Source organism: Monopterus albus, unplaced genomic scaffold (assembly GCF_001952655.1).
Source record: "Monopterus albus unplaced genomic scaffold, M_albus_1.0 scaffold71.1, whole genome shotgun sequence".
Classification (NCBI taxonomy): Eukaryota; Metazoa; Chordata; class Actinopteri; order Synbranchiformes; family Synbranchidae; genus Monopterus; species Monopterus albus.
Window position 1 is genome coordinate 352954 of NW_018127951.1, and position 19643 is coordinate 372596.

Consider the following 19643-nt stretch of genomic DNA (forward strand, 5'->3'; position numbering starts at 1 on the left):
AATATACCAGCTAGTTAAGCTTTTTTTTTTTTTTTACTGCTGTCGTAATGTTGTCAATCAAACTTAACTGAACTTCTGCTCTCTATTATATTATCAGACCCAAAGCTGATCATGATGTGGACTTTGTTTTCTCTTGATACTGGTTCTTCTTGTTTGAATTTCTAATTGACTTGAACTCTTCAACTTTGCCTTGCAGATGCAGCTGTTGCATTTCTCAGACTTTATTCTTTATTACTGTAGTCATTATTATTATTACACTGTATGTTAACTGTGGTAAAGAGTAACATGATATCATCCCCTGAAGCAAAGAAACCAAAAGGATTTTTATTGGCATGCTAACTGATATTTATTTTTGACATTGCATTTAAGGCATCAATTTTATATCACAGAAAAAATATTCCACTGTTTGTGGCGTCCAGGGTCACAGCTTTGGCAGTAATCATTTAATGTTCAGCGTGTGTGTATATCACAGTCGTGTTGATTCCGTTTTAAAAACAAGAACACAACCTGTAATGCTAATCAACAGATGCATGCAGTGTACACCAAATATATACCATGAATAAATTTTCCAAAATTTCAAAATGCCTCCCTTTTTCAATTTGAAGTTCCCACTCACAGTGAAGGAGTTTGTCTATCTGTCCCTACACAGCAGCCAGAAGCTCTGTCTGTCCCAGTAGCCTTCGAGCAGTAGTGAGGACTTTCGTTTCACTGCGGCAAATCCAAAACAGACATGTTGACTCATTACAGTCCCCTTTGAAAAGTTAGATGAAGCCACAGCAGAAACAGAGACACTGTGAATCATTTCATCAAGAGAACACACACAAACACAGAGTATGTAGAGGCTCAGACTTGCAGTCACACACACACATGCATAAACACATGGTGATGAACTAGGAATTGAGCACAGATTGGATATGTGATACATGTTGTGTACTACATGTGTTTGTATGTGTGTAGAAGTCTGCATAAAAGAAAATGACTGTAATAAATCACAGTGTTGCCTACATGAGGCACATAATAAACCAAAACTGTACAACATTTATTTCAAAGTTCTTTCTAAATTGCTTGAGTAAAGATTTACCGAGTTCACTTGTTTACTTCAGGCAGGGGTTCTCTACAGTACTGTCTCCTTAACCGACTGTGGTCATGTATATTTCATTGTACTCTTGTGGGACACGTGGTTGTGCAGTAACAGCTACTGTATCTTTACAGGCACTGAAGTACACAAAGTAAATAAATTGGAAAATGAAGGTATTCCTGATTTGATCCGCAGAAGCAGATGTAGCTTCTGTCCTTTAGGCTCCACTAAGTGAATGAAGTATAACCACTGAACAGCCACTGGTCAAAGATAAACAGCAGCTCTCTCTAATGTTGTTACCATGGTGCATTTACACTGCATATTGTGGTCTGTTGAAAAGAAACCAGACTACAAAATTGCTGGTCATTCTTACCAAAACTAATAATAGCATGAGCGTTACATGACCAAATCAATCTGCGTGTAAATATAGGTCTGGGTGATTGGTACCTACAATAAGTTGAATCAGAGTGTTTAGCGATACTGTAAACATGTAACAGTTATAGTAACATATAACAGTTTAATATAACAGATAACATGTTGCAGATCATTGGTTCACAACACACAGGCATATTATAATATTCAAGCATCAAAAGACAGATAGATGGATGGATGTGGGATGTTACTGTCCATAAACTGGAAACCTTCCTTTTTGGCCAGGAGCTTCATAGTCATGGTTGAGACATTCTTGGTTTGAACCCGAGATAAACATAACCCCAGACATTTCCAGTGAGCCTTTATGTTGCGCAGCAGCGAGCTTTCTGTTGTCTCAATAAAAGGTATTTGGTGTTTACTGAAGAGAACTTGCGGTACTGAATACGCAGTACATCCAGTCCGTCTGAGATTATACAAAAAGCAAAAGGTCACAGCTGTATCCATACCTGAGATGTCTGACTCCTACCCACTGACTAAGTTGCTGTCTAAATGCCTTAAAATATGAGAAGTAATTGTTGTAACCATGACAGTAAAAATGTGGGTGGCATTTATGGCAGGGCCTTTTTTGTCCTCTGGCATTCCTAGTGGGTACATTACCCTGAATCTAGATTACTGCTGTTAAACATACAATACCCTGTTAGACAGACATTCAATTGATTACGCTGACAGGAATAGGAATAAAGAAAGAGAGTGGGTGTGCAGAAAGTGCTCTGTCATCAGCCATGTAGCCTTCAGGAGAAATCAACCACTGGCTTCTACCAGGCATTTAACAGCAAGTCTCTTTCACAGGCTTTTCATTGCTTACTTATACCACTGGTCCAAACACCCAGCCAGAGCTGAAGGGGCATTTCTCTAACTATTGTTTAAACAGTATTTCAGTGGTTGTGGTTCAATAAAGCTGGTCCTTACATTGAAGCAAAAGTCTTTCACAATTACTTTTCAGCTGAATTTCTGCCAGTTTTAACAGTGACATCATAGATATCATTTACCTGCAAATAACTCCAACGACGACACCTGGGGGCATCACTCCCTGTGAAATAGGAGTTTTGCTTCTGGAACTGAAGAACATGTGAACATGCTTATGTGTTAAGGTTGGACAATGCAAAATATTTCATTAACTATTGAAACAATGTCTAATTTATGTGAAAGAGCAAGATGTTTAGATAATCACTCTAGCAGGTACTTTCCTCAAAGTCTAACACCTTTCTGGAGCATGCTCAATAAATAACAATTTAGGGTAATTGTGTGATGCACCTGTTGGCAAAAGCAGAACCACCTATCCATCCATTTGCTTTTTATTTGGGTCATGGGGCCAGTGGAATGAGGACAAACCAAGCAACAGCAATGTCCTTCAGTTTCTCCATCATGTGTGGCCACCAGGTGCTCTCAGACTTGGGAGTTGTTGATTCTGTGTGTCCTGAGTTTGCCCTCTTCCCAAATATACATATCCACACTTACTAAAGAACTGTCCAAGAGCTAAAACCACAGTTATTTAACCCCTTTGATGCATAAATGCTTCTTTTAGTCATAATTCCACATGTACAAATCAGTTATATTTTTTCTGTATTCTTCAGTTTCTAAAAAGCACAAGAGCAACTTTTCATTTTGCAAGAAGGAGTGTCACATCTTTACTCAGCTCTATTTCAATCATAACTTATAGCAGTGCCACCAGTTCCAAAACAGACATTTTATCTTAAGAGAATCACTTAACTCCACAGTGTCACAACAAGCCTTTCTGATTTATTTACTTCTTTGTCACAGAATTGATGGCTGGTCCAACTCATTGGTCTTGTTTCAGGCTCTGTAGACATCAACCAGTGTTCAGTAATGTGATGGGGGCATGCCTTACATGAACAAGACAAATTTTAAAGCTTTATCTCCACTATCAGGCAAAACCAGAACTTTTACTTTATGCACATTTATTGTCTTTGTTACTAGAAAACTTATACCAGGCTGAAAACAATCTAAGCTTCACTCTTCTCTGCTAAATGAATGTGTGGCAAAAACACAAATAAAAAAACTAATAATCATAATAAGTAAGATACAGTATGATTTTCACGAATTTATGGGATACGTATTGTTTATTTCAGGTTACTAGAGAACTTATACCAGGCTGAAAACAATCTAAATACTAAGTGGTGACACTGGAAAAGGTGCTTATTAGTTTAACGAATACCGGAAACTGGACGATTTCACTTTTACAATAAAATTGTAATCTGCCTGATAATGAAGAGCAAAGAAATTTAAAACCTCTCAGAATGGATTTAGATCAATTATGGCGAGAAGCAAAAATTGTAAAAACAAAATATATTGATTGTTGTCGCCACTGAAAGTTATTGCCTATTCCAGGGACAACTTTAAAGATTATTCAATAAGGCATTCCGACTCACTTTCAGCTGAGGAAGAGCTGGAGGCAGTCACCGAATATAGCCTATTGTTTGAATATTTCTAAAAGGCTAAAGTAGGTTTGTCCATTTAAAAATGACACAATAAACTGATGAAGGCAACCGAGAGTGAAGCAGCCAATCGCTGCCGTCGTGGTCGATTGCGCACCGATTTGGGTTGGACCCGCTTCTTTGGCCACCGGGCTGCTTTCATTAATCTTCCGACGCGTTCACCTGTGCGTGTGGATGTTCAGTCCATGGATTTTTACTTGAGGCGACGGACCTGTGCGGTGTTCCTGATTAGATTTCACTGTCCTTGAACATAACTGGATACGACGTGGAGCGACAGAGGAAATGTAAACATTGATGAGTTTGGCGAAAAGTGCAACCCGCAGACCAACCGGTGTGATTTCTTCTCAAGATGGAAAGAAATGCCTAGGCTCCAGTTCACCCCCCAACTAAAGGAATAACTCGTTAAAAATACAACAAGCAACCCGCATTGATCGAGGCTGATTGAGAAGTCCACCTCAAGTCTCTAAACTGGAGGGCATCGATTAACAGAATTGCCTGATCAGACACTCAACACCTTCAACGGTAAGTTGGGTGAATTGCTTAAGTGGGAGATGAATGGGCTGGTTCTTATTATTACAACCTCATCGTGTGTGTTATTTTTTTTCTGCCCGCATTACAAGTGCTCCCTGCAGGCCCACACCTGTTGTGTGGCTCTGTCAGCACCTGAGGATGTCCACTCTCTGTCAGTGTTCACATCTGCTGCAGTTTATGTCCCAGCACATGGTGAATGCTGTGGAAAGTAGGTTAGAAATAGGCTTGAAAATAAGTCAGATCAGTGTTTGGCAATTCCTTTCTGTGTAATGGGATTCGTCAAAGACTGCAGTAACAAAATCATCGGCTCCTTGTTTCATGAAGTTCATTTTAATTATTGATTGTTGTTATTTGATTAAGATAAGCCGTGTTTTCTAATCGACGAAGGCCTACTGTTTTCAGAAACAAAACGCTTGTATATCTATTTTACACCAACGTTAAGAAGACAGCATAAGATTTGAGCAGAATGGCTTTTAATTATAATAATGGTGAAGGGTGGCTGTGGCATTCATGTACTGTGTGCGTGTGCGCTTGTTGAGGGGCGATGGGATGTACTGGAGCAGTTAATAGCAGCAGCCCCCCCCCCTTCCCCATCATCATCGCCATCCACGCATTGCGCAGCGTCCAAACTCGCGCTCCTTCTCCACACGGCGGCGTCTTCTCCAGGAGATGGGTCTGTTCTGTGTATCAAAGTGTAATCCACTGGGATAGAAAGGGCAGCTGTGGAAGTGTTAGAATCCTTTTACTTACATATAAGCATCATTCTCACAGTGTAAAAGAACAGTTTTACAAGTTAAAGTCCACCGTTCAAAATGTTACTTAAGTAAATGTACAAACTTGGCAGTAGGTCCTTATGGATTATTGTGTACCTCACTATAAAGTGTTGCAGCTTGTTTAGCTGGAGCTACTTTTAATTCTCAGCTGTTCCGATGATCACATATTGAATCTAATATGAGTATTTCCATTTTCTGCTGCTACTGTACATACAACACTACATTTCAACTATTGTACTTTTTACTGCACTAGATTTATTAGATAAAATGTAGTTACTCTTTACATTTCAGAATCAGTATAATAACACAACATAGCACTTCATTGATCCTTATTGTTAATTTACTGTAATTTAAGTCAATGTACTTTGTTACTTTCAACCACCGATAAAGGCTGTGTGCATATTTCTGTGCTTCCAACACACATCCTCAAACTCAGTCTTTCTTATTCTTTAACCTTATCTGTCAATCTTGGTTCTTACTCTCTCTCTCTGTTTCTATTTTTCATCTTCTGTTGGTATCTTCTTGCTTATTTGTCAGTCTGCCTGCAGCCTGTCTCTCTTTCTTTCATCTGTCCGAGTCTCTGCTTTGGTCTCTTTCTTTTTGCCTCCGTCAGCCTCCCTCCCTTTAGCCTCTGCCTCTCCCCTGTGTATGTTGTGAGCACAGCCGCAGGCAGGCAGGGCTGACTCTGTCACTGGGACTCATTAATGAGCCCCCCACTCTGTCTCCCCATGTGGAGGAATGTTTGCACTAGATAGTGAGTGAAAAGGGAGAAGGAGGCAGTCAGCGGGAGGGAGGGAGTGAATGAGAAGTCAAGGAGTGGAGCGTGAGAGGAGCTGTCATACCTGCTGCTCTCACTGCTCAAATATTAAACAACGGGTTTTGGGGAACCGATGCTGCTACTCTGGGACAAGTCCAAGCTGTGGAGGCAGTCGGACTCAGTGGTTTGTGGGCAGGAAGTCCGCTGCTCGAGCCACCACTGCATCTAAGAGTCAGATGGAGGAGGAGGTCTCAGAGCCCGATCCTCAGACGGTGGAGCTCACTAGCATACCACCCCCAGGGACACAGTCGGAGGTAAACGGAGACTTGCCAGGCAACCCGTACCTGAGGGATGGGCTGTGGGATGTGATGGAGAGTCCAAGGAGGGAGCCTGTTGTGCTGCAGTATCCTGCTGAGTACACTCACAGCCATCACTATGGGTAAGACTCGGCATGGGAAAGACAGAATCTGTTGCTGCAGGAAGCAGCTGGTAATGTGTTCAGAGAGGTGGCACTTATGTGGGATGTTCCTGTTTCTTTTCTCAGTTTGGAAACCATTTCATTCTTGCTTTTCTGTGGTTGAATTACCTTTGTACCCAGTTGGCTGCATTTTCAAGCACAGGAAAGTAATTTCAAAATTAACTGCCCCTGCAGAAAGTTCTCAGTTTATAGTAATATTTTCCCTTGTTTACATTAAAACAATAGATTTCAAGACACAAATTTGTGTTGTACATGTTATAGAACTTGTCATTTTACACACCTTAGGAAGAGATTTGGTTAGGTGATCAAAGGAAGTTGGTAATTAATCCATCTTAAGTCATGGCTAGATGGAACAGTCTTGTTTTTAAATTGATGAATTTTAACATTTCCTTTTGTGTGTTTGGTTGTTTGTCTACATGTCAGCCCTGTGATAGACTGGCACTGCTTCTTGCCCATTCTCAGCTGGGATTGTCTCCAGCCCCCTTGTGATCCTATTCAGGAATAAGTGGTGTAGATAATGAATGGATAGATGGATGACACCCTGCACTAGTGCATTTAAATTAAAGTCATGTTCACTCCAAGGTTTCTTGCTCCTTCACTTGGGGGGAGTGTATTTAAATGAGAGGCCAGTTTCCTTCTTTAAGCCATTCAACTGGTGATCAGAAGTTCTGTTTTATCCTGGTTTTACTGCAGAAGATTCTGTGACATCCAGGCATTGACATATGTCTAGAATACAGTTAAAAAGTGAATCAGTTTGCCTGGTGTCATCAGGAGACACAGCCACATAAAGCTAAGTATCATCAGCATAGTAGAAGGAGATGCTGTGCTTTCTGATGACACTGCCCAGGGGTAACATATATAAATTAAAAAGTAGAAGTCCTATAAGGTTTCCGGGGGCACCCACTAGGTAACCTCATAACACTTTGAGGAGTGGTCATCTGTTGATGCAGAGAATTTTTCTTGCTTAGATGACGGGGTTTTCCCTAGCATAGAAAGGCTTAGGTGCTTAGGCTAAGTGTTTAGCTTAGGCTAAGTGTTTTTTCAGAGCACCTTACAGTAAGCCAAATAAACACAAAATGGTCTTTCGGCATAATATCAGTATGAATGTACACTTAAAAACAACTGGGAGAATGCTATGCACTGAAAAAGAATAGCCTTTTGACTATATATATACAGTAAAATAAGTGTTGCCAGTTTTCATCCACAAATATTGTAAACATAATAGTCAAAAAAACCAAAAACAACTCAATCTCCTTCAAATAATTTCAAACTCCCCAGCCACCACAACACCCTTGACTTAGACTGCATCCTCTGAAAACCAAGGGAAAACCCTGGATGGGTTAAACCAATTAAACCTACAAGTCCCTTAACTCCCTTTATCTATATAAAAGAAGCTGGTGGTCCACAGTATCAAAGGCAGCACTCAGGTCAAGTAGCATAACCGAAGCCTTGAGGAGTTGAGATTTGTTTATGTTGTTCTGTAGCAATGATGGAAAATGGTAAAAGGGATTAAACTACCCTCTAAACTTGCTGTTGTACTGGACACTTTTTAAGTATTCTGCTCATGTGACCACAGCTCAATCTGTGATACTGTGTACATGGTGCTGGTGCACAGCGTTCTCCTTGTGTCCCCCTCAGTATCAGCTCTTTGACTGCTGTGCTGCAGAGTCTGATGAGAAATTGCCATCTGGCCTCCTTGTTACGCACAAAGCTTTGAATCAAGCTGTGCTCTTTTCATCAGGTTGCAGTCTCCTCGAGTTAAAAAGTGAGGTCCACTTTGGTGTTTCATGTGGCCGTGTGTTGATTAGTCATTTCTTATAGAAATGGGGAGGTTAGCATGGAAGTATATCACAGCAAATACATTTGAGAGCACAAAAGCCAAATTTTGAGTGCTACTCAGTTTGCAAGTCAGAATTTGAGAGCACATGGGCAGGTTTGATCACACAGTTCTAATCATGCGTGCACTTGTTTCTGAGTCTGCTCTCTGTTTTCTGCATGAGGTCTGGCAGCTTCTGAGAACTTGAGATTGCAAGAGGTCATTAGGTCATTTGTCAACCCCCCCGGTTCAATAGCCTATATCCATAGCATGACGCTTGCTTTTTCCCCCAGGAGCACGTGTTCCTAAGTTGAACTGATTAGCAGTGCATAAAGAACTTTAGGGGTGCAATGAAGATGATCAAATAATGTTTTTTCTTAATAAAGTTATATGAGGATATGTTTAAAGATGTCATTTTGGATGCTCAGTTTAGGAGTGCAATGAAGATGATCAAATAATGTTTTTTCTTAATAAAGTTATATGAGGATATGTTTAAAGATGTCATTTTGGATGCTCAGTGCATTTAATGTGCATTTAATGACTTACTTTATGTGCATTATTCACTATTTCTGGTTCTTCTATTGCCCAAAAGTTAAGGTGTGACACTAACTTATGATTTCCAGTTGATGGACACCGATCATGCAGAGAGGAATGAGTTCATCATCCCTTTCATCCCAGTGTTTTGATTAGTCATGTCACCTTTTGTCTTATCCTTGAGGCGCCTTACAGGGAAAGCATGCACACAACTTTTACTGGAGGTGGTTTTATTTATGTCTTTGCTGTAATTAGGTTCAGTTCTTCTGTGATCCAGCCTTACAGCACTGAAAAGGACAACTGTATAATGGTTTGATTTGATTTAATTTATTCTTTCAAGCATGTAAAAACAGTTGATATGACAACACACATAATTTTACACATAATCCAATATCAATTTGCTTATACCTAGTACATGCTTGTGCACTAATAGTAAAAGCAGTGAGCTATTTTCTGTATGACAGGTACAGTGTACTGTATAGTAGATATTGCTGAAATCAGATTACAGAATTCTGACCTAAGAAATTCACAGACTTGTGGATCAATCATGCATGGAGTTCAGAGCACAGGTAACAACAGAGTGACAGTTTGTCCTGTCATTAAAAGCCACAAGTCCAAGCATAGCTAGTGTAGCCATCAACAGCCACATATCCTGTCAGTTTAACGTATCTTTGAGCCACACACTGACTTTGACTCCCAACTCACTCTCTGAAAGTCACTTTGGATAACTGCTTTTCTCCATTTTTATCATGTTGCAGTAAATTGGGCGTTGATTGTTGTTCAGACAGTTTAATTTGGAAAGATGAGTTTAAACATTTAATCTTCAATCATCAGTTAATTGATTGCGAAATTAGCCATTAGTTGCTGCCCAAAATATAAAAAGTGTGTGTGTGTATCCCCACAGCTGGGGATTTAGAATTCATCAAAGCAGTTAATTTCTGTGGCTGTTTATCAGCCAGTCAATGTACTTTAAGTATTTAATACCAGAATTGTTGCCTCTTTTTCTGTCGAACTGATATAAGCCTATCACAGTATGGAAGCAACAGTGACTTGATGAGAGGAACAAAGAGAAGTAAATAGAGTGGTCTCGGGTGAGGTGGAGGTGATCACTTCCTGATTGAAGTGATTACTGTTGTGTGTTGCTCTGCTCCTGAAGGGGAAATTAGCTTGTTCAGCTGAGACCTTGATCAGTTTAATCAAGTGTAATGATGGTGAAGGATGTGAACAGTCCTGTTCTTCACAGTCTTTCCTAGACACTGCAGATCGGGTGTTTTACTGTTTCAGCACTTTATCTTGCTCTTCATCTTCTACATTAATAAACTTACTGTATATCCTCATGAGATATTACAGTAAAGTACTGCGGTAAAATCTTATCTCCTGTTAATGTGCTAGGCAATCTTTGTAATCTTAGACACAATGTACTGTCTTTGGTGTGAAATTTACAGTGTACTTCTTGGTGCAGTTTCTCTTTTAGAGTTATTTGAGAGGAGCAGATCTGTCAGTGCATGTAACTGGTGTTCAGTGATGCAGAAGGTGTTTTTGGTAGATAATGCTCTGGTCTTTAAGGGAGCTTTAATCCTTTACCAAAATTGAATCTCCAACTTCAGCAGAGAAAGGCACAAGATCCCCACATTTGAGAAGCTGAGATCAACAAATTTAGTTGATAACTGATTAGGTTTCAAAGTTTATTCTAGACCAAGCACCACTTGGGAAAACAGTGTCACTATGAGGTCTGTTTAGAACAAAGCAGCTTCTAAATGGACCTTGTGATGAGATTGTCTACTCAGCAACTTAAATGATTAACAAACCTGTTCAATAATTTTCAGGCAACTGGCTCATCAATATATTCCTTCAGCACTATTCTAAATTCTCCAACTGTTCCCATTTTATAAGCCTCAGTTTGTAAAGTAGCTGGTATCTACAGCCATCTGGAAAATGTAACTGAACAGAGTCTTCATATTTCTCTCTGAAATATGCTGAAAATACTTTTTCTCTTCTCTACCTTCAGCCTCCAGACTTTGTTTTCTACAGTACATTTCAAACTTATCTAAGTGTAGTGCTCAATGACATCAACAAAATCCTGGTCATTGTTGTTGAAAGGCAGCAGCTGTGTGCTTGGTGCTGTCAGTGCAAGCTTGTAGCCAGATAAACAGAGGTGTGAGGAAAAGGTAAAACCATCTGCTTGGTGCTCTCAGTGCAAGCGTGTAGCCAGATAAACAGATCATTTAAAATGCAGTCAGAGGTGTGAGGAAAAGGTAAAACCATATGAGCTGCATAGCATCATTGCATTTAATTTATTCCACCAATTTTTTGCTTTCAAAACTTTTTCAAAATAAATCAATCCTTTTATTCAGCATTGCACAGTCTGTTCCTGAATAATTCACTGTAGCATAATGCATGTAAATTCCATTCCTGCAAGGTAAATCAATATAATAAATATTTCTTCACATTGGCAATCCCAGGGTAGTAATGGGCTGTGTCAAATAGCTGGCAATTTATGGGTTGGCTCGTGGCAATAATGTAGTAAAAGCAGAAAAGAGGGATGAATGTAATATTCATAACTACAACTGAGATTTGACTGAATAATTGATGAATTAGGAAATGAAAAATCCTGGCCTTACACTTGAAGAAAGGTTTAGGCATTGTTGCTGATGCCTTGATGTGCTTATTAAACTGGCAACCCAAAAAAGGCAGGGGCCAGTTTTGAGTTTGTGAGGTAAGGGATGGCTGGCAGCTCCAGCCAGTAAAACATTAGCAATGACTGGAGCTCAGTGTGGTTAAAACAGGCTTCAAAATGGAGTTAAAGGTTTGCAAAAAGGATAGCTATATTACTAGTTAGTGGGTGGATGTTTCAAGATAATTTCTTGTTTATAACTCTTAAAAAATGGTCCTTGTTGTTGGCTGAGTTTAAACAGTGAAATATTTTTTCATATCCAACTTGATTTTATTAACTCGAATATAAAGTCCAACATGACAGACTTGTTTAGAAATCTATTTGAAACTATTAGTTTTGCCAAAATAAAATTTGTTATAAGGTATGTGTTTAATTGCCTTATTTAAATAATTGCATCTTTTAGTATTGTATTGTCTCTGTTGCTTTTATTTCAAAAACAGTATGTTCTAGAGCAGTAAAGTAACTTACTTCCATACTGCAGGATGAGTTTAAATGCTGGCTAAAGGTTTTATTGGAGGACACATAAGCTATGTGCAGCAGAGTAGCTGTGATTATTTAGCAGGACAGTCTGTAGTATTGCTGTATAGTCATTTAATAAGAGATGGGTAAGAGAAACTAGCAACAAAACAAGCTGAAGAATTAGTTTTATCCACCTCAAGAGATTTGCAAATATGGTACAGCAGCATGCATGGGTCATGCTGAGGATACCACCCATAAAAGCAAAGGTTATTAATGTAGATACTGTTTAAAACCCAAAGAGCAGAACCATTGCACATCTAGAATGTCCTCATTTTTAAATGTTGTATGTTTGCGCCATCAAGCTGTTGTAATCGTCAGTTTTTCACATTGTGGAAACTTCAGCTGATGCCTCTGCATTGTTCTCTTGTTGCAATACCTCAGCCCATTTTGAATATGCTGGTGTGTGAGCGCATGCAGCACATGCGTGCATGCTCTTGTGCACCAGCACTTGCTGTACATACACTTTTACTACATTTACTTTTAGCTATACAAGTCTCACTCACTGTGTGACTTCCATTTAGTGAATTAGTTCTGCGTTTTTATGGCTCTCCTTTACACTCTTCTCTGTTCCCACTTGTAGATTGGTTTCTTTTAGCTCCACCAGTATCACAAATTGGCAGACCAGCTCCCTGTAGTGGATTATGGTTCACATGTTGTGTTTTTGCTTGACTGAATTTTAAATTGGGGGAAATTTGTGCACTTCACATATTTTCTTATAGCTTTATTTTTGACGAGGCTAATCTGAATGCCTGATGATGGGTTTCATTTGCAATGATTTTGCTGTGACCATGAAACATCACACATTGGAGTTCCCCCTGCTGATAAGCCTTTTTAGAAAGCTGTGTAATGTGTGGAACTTTTTTTGTGATCAGAATTCATCTTTTGAAAAGACCAAGAGAAATCTCCTCTTCAGGTTCTCTCTGTACCTCACTGCTGTTAAATGTTTGTTTCTGTTGTTTCTCAGGGAGAAGATGCCGTTCCACCATGTGACGGCAGGCCTGCTCTATAAAGGGAACTACCTGAGCCGCTCACTGTCAGACAGTGACAGTGATGTGCTGGCCAGTATCTCTGTGGAGGAGCTTGATGGTAAGGCTCGTCAGTAAACCGTCTGGCTGCTGTCCTGTGTTAATCTTAATGTCCATCGAAAGTGATTTACCTGCTGCTGCTGCTGCTGCTGCTCTCATGATCACTGGAACATTATACTACAAATGAAGATAAGCAGATGACATCTGCTGTGTTGTTACTGTAATCTGAAAAAGAGAAGATTTGTTTCGGTATGATGCATTTAGTAGGATTTCATTAACTGTTGTTGTCATAGTCTAACATGGTGTCTTCCCTGGAGAAGAAGCATGTTTTATTTATGTTCTGTGTGTTTTCAGCAGCTTAGTCTGTAGTCTTTTTACCAAATTAGTTAATTTATTTCCAAGAAGTAACACTGTAGAGGTGAGCTCTACTGTGAAAAAGACGACAGTCAAACTAAAGTTCATGCACTTGGAATATGGTGCTGCATACAAATGACCATAATCTCATTACAGCTTTATATTTAGTTTTGCTTCATGGCAGTTTAAAGGACGAATGTAAAGTAGGACCAGAACTAAAGGAATAGTTACCAACCGTTAAAGCGCTGCAGTAGAAAAGCAGAGCCCATCCTCATTCCTAGAGCGTCAAATACAGACAGTATGTCAAGTACCTATAGTGTCTCATACAGACTCCAAAGGCAACCTTGGTGTCTGTATCAGATGGATACAGCAGAACTTACTGACACAACTTCACCCACTGTCAAGGTGCACAAACACAGGAAAGACAAATTGGAAAGCAAAAAGTCTGGCAACACTTGCAGTGTTCCGAGCAACTTTAATGCAAACATGTTTCAACATAAAGCCGTCATCAGGGTCTGTTTTCTTTTAGGGTCTTTTATTTTTGCATTAAAGTCACATGGCTCACTACAAGTGTTGCCACGTCTGAGAGAGACAGTATGAGGTGTAAATTGTATTTGACAAAACATCAGTATTGGATGCCCTGGGAATGAGAATGTCTTGAACAGTAACAAAGATGCTGCGGATCATGAAGGATGCTGGAAAGATCTTTGCCTTGATCTTTTAGTCAGCTATGTGCATTATTTTTCTCGGTGAGATGGCAACAACCCTGTACACACTGCAGAATCCCAAACTCGTATGGAGCCTCATTTTCCAGAAAACATTTCCAGTTGCTTAACATTCCACTGGCAGGTTAAACCAGAAGGCCAACTCGAAGGAATGATGCTGATCTGAGTCAGCTCAATCAGTTTAATAGTCAATAATACTTTGAAAGCCAGTGCAGTGCTGCAAAACCAGCAACTTTCTTCTCATCTGAGCACACAAAGCACCATGATGCCTTATTCTTTTTGTACAGTAGTTTGTCTCACCAAGAGTATTTGTGGTCTCCTGGCTTCTCTCTCTGACTTCACACCTGTCCTGTAGCCATGGCTGTATTTATGGACCCTTTGTTTTGGAGGCTGTCTGAGAGAAATCACTGTGACCTGTAGAACACAAACAGGATCAATAACAGTCTCCCAGAGTCAGCAGTGGCAGCCCCACAGGCAGCAAACAAACTATACTTCCCCACACCTCCAAAATATTAATCCATTGATGCAACATTAAGCTGCCACCTGGAAAATTGGCTACACAGCGCACAGTAATAGCCAGACACTTTGTCAGGGTCTGGTTTTAATATGCACTGAGATGTTTGCTGCATATGAATTTCTCATTCCCGTTTCATTGGTTCATGCTGTTTGTTGAATAGGAAATAGCTTGTGGTTAGTGGGTCCTCGTGACACCAAGCCAACACTGAGCCTATTAATTACTTCATTAATATGTACTCTGTGCTGGTTGAGTAGTGAATTGATGCTACTGGGATCGGCACCAATTTCTCTTTCTAGGATTTTTTTAAAATGTCCAGGACAAGTTTCCATAAATCCACCAAGAAATAATAGAAACATCTGGGACAAAAAAAGGACTCTGCTCACAACTGCACTGACTGCAAAGCACTGGTCTCTAATCCAGACATATACAGATATTTGCATGTGTTTTAAAAAAATCTTTGGATATACAGTAAAGATGTTATTTTTATATAAATAAGTGACTTACTGTACAACAGTGTGGCCTAACTCATTCTGAAAATAACAGTATATATTTCTTTTAATGTAGCTGCTGTACTGTGAATCCATAAATATATTATCTAAACAGCTTTGCCAGCAGGTACATGTCAGCGGTACAATAGCAGTGGCAGTCTGTGCTGAAGCTGTTTGCAACTTCAGGAGGTTATTTGTGTGACACAATACAGGGTTTTCATCAGATACCATTAGAAATGGTCTTACTTGTCTTGAGAGTTTTTCCTCTATCATTAGAAACAGCTCTTTCACCATTTGCCTTCCCCAGGTGCATCTTACACAGCCTCCACATTCTGCACATTCAACACTTTGTTTGCTTCACAATATTTGAGCCAATTTACTGCATTTGTCCAGGGCCATTAAAAAGCGTCCACCAGTGGCCGAGCTGTGGCATGGCTGGTGTTGTGGAATCAGCCAGCTGGTGTTTTTTTTTTTTTGTTTGTTTGTTTGTTAATGTTCCGTCTTCTCAGGAGAAGTTGTTTCCTGTAGGGTCTTATGAAGAAAACCACTGTCTCTCAAGTCTTTCTTAAATGTGCTCAGTGCAGTCTTTAAACCAGTAGAGCATGTGTAAATATAACTTGGAAGATGTAGAGTTGGTTCTTAATTCTTACAAATTCACATCATCCCATTGACTGTAAAGATTTCAGACAGTATGTGGGGAAAATAAACACACTTCCTGTCAAGTCTGGCTGCTCATTCGAGCCTCTGTTCTGTGATCCAGTCAGAAGCCAAGCTCTTCTGTTTCTCACCTGTAGACTGACTCTGTAGATTTTGTTTGAGCTTTTGCATCCAGATGCCAATTAGTGTTAATCTAGTGTGGCTTCAGTAACACTCAGCCACATCATCACCATTCTGAAAGTAATGAGCCAAATGTATAATAATGGTCGATGTTCACATCTTCATTTACTGTCATTTATTCATCAGCGCACATGGTTGATGCATTGCCACACTGTAGGTCTGTTCAGCAATGCACTGCTCTTGATTTCTTTTGTGCCCTCTCAGAACAGTCTGTACATTTCTGCATTATTGATTGTTTTATTCATTAGCAAATGAATACAAATTGAATTACTATGGAGCAGGCAAGGTTGCCATTTTTATCCTGAAAGAACAAAATGAGTTGCTTGTAAAATAAAGTAATGCTAAAGTACTTGAGCTGCAAAAACTTAGGATGTGACATTTTATAAGCTTACCACAATCTCTACTTGAAAGCCCGATAATAACCTTTGATAGATATATATTTATTTATCTGAATGCAACTAGAAAATATAGGAAATATGTAGAGTATTAAAACAAAAATCTGCAAACTGCATACTCACAATGTGGTATTTAAGGTGTTTTAGAGAAATATGAAGAATCTGGAGAGGTCAAAGACAAAAACAGGAGTGGAAAACTGTCAAAATGTGGCAATGGCATTGTGTATATTGTAATTTCTGGTTCTTCAGCAGCCCAGGAGCTGCATGAGAACTGTATTTTCTTTCAGTTTTGTGAACATTTTTTGTGACCTCAGGCCAGCCAGAAATTAAAATTGTTGACTTTAGCAACAGCACGGCGTGGAAGCATTTGTAGGGAGTTTTATGTTTGAGATAACTGAGAAGTAACTTCTCCCCACTCTTTTCACCTAGGGTGCTGTACAGCTGGCATTTCATGTGCTGCCTTTTGATGGTATACTGTGTACGGTATAATGGGTATTTAAAGTTATAATGGTTTTATAGCGATATAACTCCAGTCTGGCTCAAGCAGTGGACCGCAGCAGTCATAACATTCAGTAGCATCTAGACACTCCACAACATGCAGAGATGAATCTGTATCCGCAGTTATAGTCCAGGGCAAACTTCAAAATAAAGTCTTAGACAGGGTATAAAGCAAAAATGATTTTATTAAAGTCTTGGTGGAAGAAATCCTTCCTAGTTGGCTCTTCTTTCACGAAGCATGCTGAGCTAGATCAGACAGCATGAGGCCTGTGAGGAGGTCTTGGTCTATGCAGCACTGAGCTGTTGGTGAAGGAGACAGGGAGGCTGACAGACACCAGCATTAGGCGGCTTGTTTCAGCCTCCATGGCCATATAAACAGCAGCTCCCATTTGGCAGTTTTTGTTCCTGAGCTATGTAGACTCTTCCAGTATGAGGTAATTGTTTGCAATGTTATGTTTTCAAAGTAGTTTCTCCAACATTGTTGGTTCATAAATTAAATCATTTCATCACATTCCATCACATATTGCCTGTAGTATATGGGAACTATATGTAATGTACTGTATGCTGACAGTATTCAGCTTCTCTACCTGATAAAATCATCCACCACACATTTATTTTAACATAATAAACCTTTATAGTGAAACTGCCAACTATTTAAAAAAAAAAAAATCACAATCACGACAATTATACAAGAAATTATGTTTCAATAAAACATCATGATGTTGATCCAGAATCTAAACCAATCAGCTTTCAGACCAGATGAGAGCCACGTGTTTCCCATCATGCCCTGAGCTCCTGCAGTTGGTGGAGAGCAACTCCAGCATTTGACGCCAAAAACTGCAGCCGTCTAGATCTCGTGAGAATATTGCTGCCCAAGTGTGCGTTACGGCAGAGCGAGTCGGACAGAAAACTAACAGGCATTCACTGTGTGTCGATCGATTCTGTGCAGATCTGGGTCATCTCGAACTGGCCTGTAAGTTTTAACAGGAGCTCAGGGAGCCGTCCCAGGTGCTGACATTTCCCCTCCTTTCAGTTCCACTGGGACTGTGCTTGGGACACTCGTTGATTATTCAGGTGCCAGGAGCCAAATGTTGTCAGATCTGATGAAGTAAATATCTCCATCACTCTGTGTGTGTGTGTGTGTGTGTGTGTGTGTGTGTGTGTGTGTGTGTGTGTGTCCTTGAGACTCTCTTCCCTGAGTCTGTGTCCTTGAAGACCTTCCAGGGAGCCTTGAAGGATCTCCAGGATGTGGCACCTTGTTCTATATGTCTAGAAAAGAAACAATTAGTGGACTGAATAGTCACTCAACAAAAATATCTATTCTGAGAATTGATTAATTGTGTTGAGCTTATCCAGTTCCAGTTTCTTGTTGCTCTTACTGCTGGGTAGTGATGATGGCAGTTGTGTTTTTGTTTTTTTAAAAAGATATTATTAATTAATATTGAAAATATGAATCAAATATTGAAATACCAGTGTGAAACATTGCCTTATCATCTCTGGCTGGTTTCAGTCAGCCATAGCAGTGATGTGGTATCATTGAAGGGATTTTCAGTGAAAAGCTCAAAGTGTGGCTTGTTACAGTTCTGGTGACAAGGCCAACGCGTGTGTCAGCTGTCCCTGTGGACGCCAAGCATTGGTGCTGTATCGGAAAGGTCAAACAGAATGAGAGTGAGCAGGTTACATAATGCAAGTAAATAGGCAGCAGTCATTCAGGTATTTTGTGGGGGGGGTGTGGGGCACGCCACGGCGACATTGTAACAGTGCAAGGCATAATTTACTTAGAAAATTAGCCAGCTTCACCACGTTGGGTTTTGGTTCCATTTAAGTTGATGTCTTTGTTACTTCTCTCCTTTTGGTGAAACATTTGCAGTTGCTTTAACAAAAGTCAGATTTTGGGTTTGAAAATAGCTCAAAACTTTCTCTGTGCTGTGAGTGTTGATAGATCGGCCCATTAGTGCATGAAATGGTGAGTAATTTGAATATATAAACCTAGTCTCCACATTGTTATTTTCTACAAACACGGTCCAGGCACAGGACAGTACTCAGTAAAATCACTGATAGATTTATTCATGAGATGCCAATTTCAATGCAGGGAAATGAATCTATATGTGTGTGTCCTGGAAGATATCTCTAAAATAAGGCTGGCTGAGGAAGCAGTAACATGCTGTCTTGATGCAGGTCGAACACTTTGACCTTGACTGTCTGCAGTAGGTATTTATTTGCTAAGGGCCGTCCGGTCCCTGTACGAGTAGGAGCTTGGTTTGCATCGCCGGCAGTAAGAGTAAGACTTGTTTCCAGTGCATGTTGGACTCCGGCAGTGCTGCCTTTTGTCACCGGTTCTGGTCATTATTTTTATGAACAGAATTTCTAGGTGCAGCCAGGGGCCGGAGGGATTCCGGTTTGGGGACCACAGGATCTCGTCTCTACTTTTTGCAGACGACATTGTCCTGTTGGCCTCATCAAACCAGGACCTCCAGCGTGCACTGGGGCGGTTTGCAGCTGAGTGTGAAGCAGCTGGGATGAGAATCTGCACCTCCAAATCCGAGGCCATGGTTCTCAGTCAGAAAAGGATGTCTTGTTCCTTTTAGGTTGGTGTAGAGTTCCTGCCTCAAGTGGAGGAGTTCAAGTATCTTGGGGTCTTGTTCATGAGTGAGGGAAGGATGGAACGGGAGATTGACAGGAGGATCGGTGCAGCTTCTGCAGTAATGCGGTCGATGTACCGGTCCGTCGTGGTGAAGAAGGAGCTGAGGTGTAAG

The 19643-nt window shown here is 40.2% G+C and overlaps 1 protein-coding gene across 5 annotated transcripts in view; it reads left to right on the forward strand.

Moving 5' to 3' along the window:
- The first annotated feature begins 4068 nt into the window (after positions 1-4068).
- Positions 4069-19643, forward strand: part of caln1 (calneuron 1) — a 50918-nt gene continuing 35343 nt past the window's right edge. For 2 of the 5 annotated variants that reach the window (XR_002275370.1, XM_020605585.1), the window contains exons 1-2: positions 6010-6466; positions 13013-13134. Coding sequence is in view for 4 of the 5 variants with exons in the window: in XM_020605585.1 (XP_020461241.1) it covers positions 6072-6466; positions 13013-13134 (517 nt within the window). In the remaining variant the exon portion in view is untranslated. Of the gene's footprint in view, positions 4489-6006; positions 6467-13012; positions 13135-19643 lie in introns of those variants that run through there. The other 3 variants (XM_020605588.1, XM_020605587.1, XM_020605586.1) reach the window with 3 other exon arrangements.